Source organism: Macaca thibetana, chromosome 16 (assembly GCF_024542745.1).
Source record: "Macaca thibetana thibetana isolate TM-01 chromosome 16, ASM2454274v1, whole genome shotgun sequence".
Classification (NCBI taxonomy): Eukaryota; Metazoa; Chordata; class Mammalia; order Primates; family Cercopithecidae; genus Macaca; species Macaca thibetana.
In genome coordinates this window covers 75,072,303-75,078,731 of record NC_065593.1, presented here as the reverse complement: position 1 = coordinate 75,078,731, position 6,429 = coordinate 75,072,303, and the positions used below count along the sequence as shown (strand labels likewise).

General features: G+C 44.7%; 1 protein-coding gene across 6 annotated transcripts in view; it reads left to right on the top strand.

Moving 5' to 3' along the window:
* Nucleotides 1-907: 907 nt before the first annotated feature.
* Nucleotides 908-6,429, top strand: part of MILR1 (mast cell immunoglobulin like receptor 1) — a 32,601-nt gene continuing 27,079 nt past the window's right edge. For 5 of the 6 annotated variants that reach the window (XR_007720061.1, XM_050762478.1, XM_050762481.1 and 2 more), the window contains exons 1-3: nucleotides 908-1,087; nucleotides 1,180-1,221; nucleotides 4,526-4,795. Coding sequence is in view for 5 of the 6 variants with exons in the window: in XM_050762478.1 (XP_050618435.1) it covers nucleotides 1,033-1,087; nucleotides 1,180-1,221; nucleotides 4,526-4,795 (367 nt within the window). In the remaining variant the exon portion in view is untranslated. The remainder of the gene's footprint in view (nucleotides 1,088-1,179; nucleotides 1,222-4,525; nucleotides 4,796-6,429) is intronic. The other variant, XM_050762482.1, reaches the window with a different exon arrangement.

Sequence of the window (6,429 nt, the reverse complement as noted above, 5' to 3'; positions counted from 1 at the left end):
AGGTCGGGAGATCGAGACCATCCTGGTTAACACGGTGAAACCCCGTCTCTACTAAAAAATCCAAAAAACTAGCCGGGCGAGGTGGCGGGCGCCTGTAGTCCCAGCTACTCGGGAGGCTGAGGCAGGAGAATGGCGTGAACCCGGGAGGCGGAGCTTGCAGTGAGCTGAGATCCGGCCACTGCACTCCAGCCTGGGTGACAGAGCGAGACTCCGTCTCAAAAAAAAAAAAAAAAAATCAGAGTCCCAGACTTCAAACCCGTTCAGTCTGGAGTGGGGTCTAGGAATCAATAGTGAATGAAAGCAGGCATTTTTGGCTAGGCACAGTAGCTCACACCTGTAATCCCAGCACTTCGGGAGGCAGAGGTGGGAGGATCACTTGAGCTCAGGAGTTTAACATCAGCCTGGGCAACTAGACCCCTGTCTCTACAAATAAAAATGATTAGCCAGGCATGGTGGTGCACACCTGTGGGCCCAGCTACTCAGGAGGCTGAAGTGGGAGGATCACCTGAGCCCAGGAGTTTGAGGCTGCAATGAGCTATGATCACAGCACTCCACTCCAATCTGGGTGACGGAGTGAGGCCAGTCTCAAAAAAAAAAAAAAAAAAAAAAAAAGCAGGCATTTTTGATACAATATTTGTATTATCTGCTTAAGACAGTCAGTTTGCTTCCAAAGACTAAACCGAACTTCCACTAAACTCCTTTCAGCATAGACTGAGTCCAGAGCAAGGAGATCAGGTGGGTTTACATAGACAATGTAACAGTCAGATTTACCTCCTTTTCTCTTTCCCAGCCAGCGTGGGACCGGGTGGCAGGGGGTGTGGGGGGCGGGTGACAGTCTACCAAATATCTCTCTTCTTACAGGAACTCATAGAGGAAAACAGATTGGTCGAACGAACCAGTCATATTATGCAAAGCTCGTCCAAACCCTCTGATTTCCTTAACTTGGCCAAGAAAAAGAGGAAGTTCTCCGAGTGACTCACTACTGTGGTGCTACTATATCTTCTGACCCCGTCTTGGACTTCATCTGGGAGAATGTGGAGACATTTGAACAGGCTCCTTCTCTGGAGCGTATTTTCTTCTGTCACATGTAAGCTCCCCTTATTATTTTGAGGCTCAAACCTCTAAGCCAACGCGTCATGTGGAAAGTGAGCTTAATCGTGTTCCTTTTCTCTCTTTCAGGTAGAAAAGCTGTATTGGATTGTGAGGCAATGAAAACAGATGGTAAGTTTCACTTCTTTCTTACTGAAACCATTTTCGTTGAAGTGGTGAGACAGTCTGATTGCAACATGAGCGTCCATTCAAAAGTGTTTCTGAACTTTTATGAACAACCAAAGAATGGTCTTTTCAATTATCTATTACTTAAAATGATTTTAGGGAGGGGATTGCAGCGCTGAGACTCAGTGACAAAATATTGAAATCGTTTTCACAATGAAAGTTTCCTAACTTTCCTTGTTATTGTTTTATGGTTGTTGTGTTTTAACTATAAAGCCAACACACAGACTGGGCGTGGTGCCTCAGGCCCGTAATCCCAGCACTTTGGGAGGCTAATGGGGTAGGATTGCTTGAGCTCAGGAGTTCGAAGCCAGCCTGAACAACATAGTGAGACCTCATTTCTTTAAAAAAAACCAAAAAAACCCCACAGAATTATTGTGAAATAATTCAAGCAACACTAGAAATATACATTGGGAAGTGGTCTAACTCTGGTTCTACTAGTTACTAGCCAGCAGCCTGAGCTCATGACATACCGACTTTGACCTTAATTTCTTTTTTTTTTTTTTTTAGACGGAGTCTTGCTCTGTTGCCCAGGCTGGAGTCAGTGGCGCAATCTCGGCTCACTGCAACCTCTGCCTCCTGGGTTCAAGCGATTCTCCTGCCTCAGCCTCCCGAGTAGCTGGGACTATAGGCATATGTCACCAAGCCCGGCTACTTTTTTATATTTTTAGTAGAGATGGGGTTTCACCTTGTTAGCCAGGATGGTCTCGATCTCCTGACCTCATGATCCGTCCTCCTCGGACTCCCAGAGTGCTGGGATTACAGGCGTGAGACACCGTAATTTCTTTCATCTGTGAAGTGGGCTAATAAAAAAGCACCTACCTGGTAGGCTAGTGTGCAGCTCAAATGAGACAATCCCTGCTCCTCGTCACAGTGCCAGGCATATGGTAAACCATCCATAAGTGATAGTCAAAATGGTTGTTGTTACTGTATAAAATGTAAAAGTTCCATTACAATCCTCCTCCAATCCTTCTCCCCCTCCTACTTCCAGAAGCAACTGCTATCAACAGTCATTTTGTATTTGGTATCATAGTAAATAAACTCGTCTGTGACTTTCTTTTAACTTAATATATTATAGACATCTTTTCTAAGTAGTATATATCGATTTAGCTCATCTTTTTCTTTCTTTTTTTTTTTTTGTTTGTTTGTTTGTTTGAGACAGAGTTTCACCTTGTTGCCCAGGCTGGAGTACAGTGGTGCAATCTCAGCTCACTGTGACCTCTGCCTCCTGGTTTCAAGGGATCCTCCTGCCTCAGCCTCTCGAGTAGCTGGGATTACAGGTGCCACCATGCCTGACTAATTTTTGTATTTTTTTTTTGGTAGAGACGGGGTTTCACCATGTTGGCAAAGCTGTTCTTGAACTCTTGACCTCGTGATCCTCCCGCCTCGGCCTCCCAAAGTGCTGGGGTTACAGGCATGAGCTACTACACCCGGCCTCAGTTCCTCTTTTTCAACAGCTGCATGGTGTTTTAAGACTCAGCCATGATTCTTTCAACCATCCTTATTTATTGTTCCACTTTTTGGGGGCAATATAAACAATGCTACAGTAAACATCCTTGTACAAAACATCCTTTATGGATGCTTGAGAGCTTGAAAGCATCTCTGTAGAATGAAATTCTAGAATTGAAATTGCAAGGTCAGAGGGCATACACATTTAAATTGTTACAGACCCTGCTAAGTTGCCCTCCCAACAAGGCTGATCGTATCCTATCTGTCACCAACGGTGACACCCACTCCCCAACGGTGGATATAATCACTTTTACTTTTTAATTTTATTTAGGGTTTTTTTTTTTCTTCCTTTCTTTCTCTGAGACAGAGTCTCTGCTCTGTCGCCCAGATTGGAGTGCAGTGGTGCGATCTCAGCTTTCTGCAGCCTTGACCTTGCAAGCTCAATTGATCCTCCCGCTTCCGCTGCCTCCCAAGTAGTGCCATACAGGTGTGCGCCACCATGCCCAGCTAATTTTTGTATTTTTAGTAGAGGCAGGGTTTCACCATTTACCCAGGCTGGTCTCGAACTCCTGGACTCAAGAGATCTGCCCGCCTCGGCCTCCCAGATTGCTGGGATTACAGGCGTGAGCCACCGTGCCTGGCCAATCATTTTTAAAATTTATGCCAATCTGATGAGCAAAACATGATATCTCAGTGTTGTTTTAATTTGTAGTTGCCTCATCACTTGTGAAGTTGAGCATCTTTTTTCATGTTTACTGGCCACAAACGCTCTAGCGTTCCTATATTAGAAAAAACTTAGGGTTGGCTATTTGGTTGGAAAAGTAGTTTAAGTCTTGTCTTAAAGTTGAGTTTATATGGCGGGGCACAGTGACTCACACCTGTAATCCCGGCACTGTGGGAGGCTGAGGCAGGCAGTCACTTGAGGTCAGGAGTTCAAGACCAGCCTGGCCAACATGGTGAAACACTGTCTCTACCAAAACTACAAAACTTAGCTGGGCATGGTGACGTGTGCCTATCGTCCCAGCTGCTCAGGAGGCTGAGGCAGGAGGATCAGTTGAGCCTGGAAATTCAAGGCTGTGGTAAGTCAAGATCATGCCACTGCACTGCAGCCTGGGCAACGGAGTGAGATTCTGTCTCCCAAAAAAAAAAAAAAAAAAAAAAAAGGTTGAGTTTATGTAAGACTGAGAAAATGTTAATTGTCCAGATCAAAGAGTGGGAGAAGAGTTTATTGCATTTTTAAAAGCATTTTTGAAGAGTCTAAATCTGTCTTCCACCCAAGCCATCCACTGGTCCCAGCTATGTTTTGTTTGTTCTGTTTTGCTTTCTAAAAATTAGAGATGAGGGCTCTCTATGTTGCCCAGGCTGTTCTTGAACCCCTGACCTCAAGCGATCCTCCCACCACAGCCTTCCAAAGTGCTAGGATTATAGGCGTGAACCACCACACCCAGCTTCAATAACTTTTTGTTTATTTTTTATTTTTTGAAATAGTATTACTCTGTCGCCCAGGCTGGAGTGCAGTGGCATGATCTTGGCTCACTGCAACCTCCACCTTCCGGGTTCAAGCAATTCTCCTGCCTCAGCCTCCTGAGTAGCTGGGATTACAGGTGCCCGCCACCGTGCTGGCTAATTTTTGTATTTTTAGTAGAGACAGGGTTTTGCCATGTTGCCCAGGCTGGTCTCAAACTCATGGCCTCAAGTGATCCACCTGCCTTAGCCTCCCAAAGTGCTGGGATTACAGGCGTGAGCCACCTTGCCCAGCCGGGATCTTAACAAGGACTTTTTCTTGTGTCATTTGGTTTTTCAGAATTCCCTTCTCCATGTTTGGACTCGAAGACTAATGTGGTTATGAAGGGTCAAAATGTATCTATGTTTTGCTCCCATAAGAACAAATCACTGCAGATCACCTATTCATTGTTTCGACATAAGACACACCTGGGAACCCAGAATGGAAAAGGTGAACCTGCAATTTTTAACCTAAGCATCACAGAAGCCCATGAATCAGGACCCTACAAATGCAAAGCCCAAGTTTACAGCTGTTCAAAATACAGCCGTGACTTCAACTTCACAATTGTCGGTAAGTAGAGCACCTGTTCCTTGGAGCCCTATAATTTATAGGGTCTTTTCTGGTTCTATGAGGGGCTCTCCATGAACCTTGTGAACACTTAACAACCTGGAAAGTATGTTACTGCGATCTTTATTCTTTTTTTATTTTTTATTTATTTTTAGACCTGGTCAACAGGAAGTATTTTTAATTTTTTAATTTTTGAGATCTGTATTCTTTATTTTTTTTTTGAAACAGAGTCTCACTCTGTTGCCCAGGCTGGAGTACAGTGGTACAATCTTGGTCCACTGCAAACTCCACCTCCCGGGTTTAAGACATTCTCCTACCTCAGCCTCTCAAGTAGCTGGGATTATAGGCACCCATCACCACACCTGGCTAATTTTTGTATTTTTACTTGAGACGAGGTTTCACCATGTTGGTCAGGCTGATCTCGAAGTCCTGACATCAGGTGATCCGCCTGTCTCAGCCTCCCAAAGTGCTGGGATTACAGGGGTGAGCCACTGCGCCCAGTGAGTTCTCTATTCTTAATAATTCCATTTCACCTTCTCTTTCAAAGACTTTCGACCATGTCAGGTAATAGTCTTATATCTTTAGGCAAAAGTCTTATATCTCAACAATAATTGTTGAGGTCTTTTCTAGGAACTTTATTCTGTGATTCCCATTGTGTGGGCAAAAATCACTTTTTTTTTTTTTTTTCTGAAGCCTTGGGCCCCATGGAGAGGGTCTTCAAAGCCCCAGGCCTTTCCCACCGCTTCCTTAGTGTCCGGGGCCCCTTTGCTAGCACTCACTGCTATGTTTTTCTGTCCCATTTTCCCATCCCAAGCTCGTTACTGCCTAGCATTAAGGGCCTCATCTGTGAAGGTGACCTTGATAATGGACTCCTGGGAGAGGAGAAAGTCTTCTAGGAAACACATGTATGTTACACCTGGAGTCTTCAAAGCACAGGGACCCTGACTTCCTGAGAACTCTTGAGTGGTCCTCTGTGTCTGTGCTATCCAGTATGATACTGTTTAAATTTGTTTATTTTGTTTTTTTTTCTTTCTTTCTTTCTTTCTTTCTTTCTTTTTTTGAGATGGAATCTCGCCCTGTCACCCAGGCTGGAGTGCAGTGGCATGATCTCAGCTCCCTGCAACCTCTGCCTTTCAGTTCAAGTAATTCTCCCACCTCAGCCTCCCAAGTGGCTGGGATTACAGGCACGTACCACCACGTCCAGCTAATTTTTGTATTTTTAATAGAGATGGGGTTTCACCATGTTGACCAGGCTGGTCTTGAACTCCTGACCTTAGGTGATCCACCGCCTCAGCCTCCCAAAGTGCTGGGATTACAGGCGTGTGCCACCGCTCCTGGCCAAAATTTATTAATTTAATAGCCTATGTCACCCAGGCTGGAGTGCAGAGGCTACTCACAGGAAATCAAAGTCCACCGCAGTCTCAAACTCCTGTTCTTAAGAGATCCTCCCACCTCAGCATCCTGAATAGCTGGGATTACAAGCACATGTCATAATTGAAATCAAGTTAATGAAAATTAGATGAAATAAAAAATTTCACTCCACAGTCTCATTAGTTACATTTCAAGGCTTTGGTAGCCACACCTGTAGCTGGTGGCCACCACATTGGACAACACAGATGTAGACCATTCCCATCATC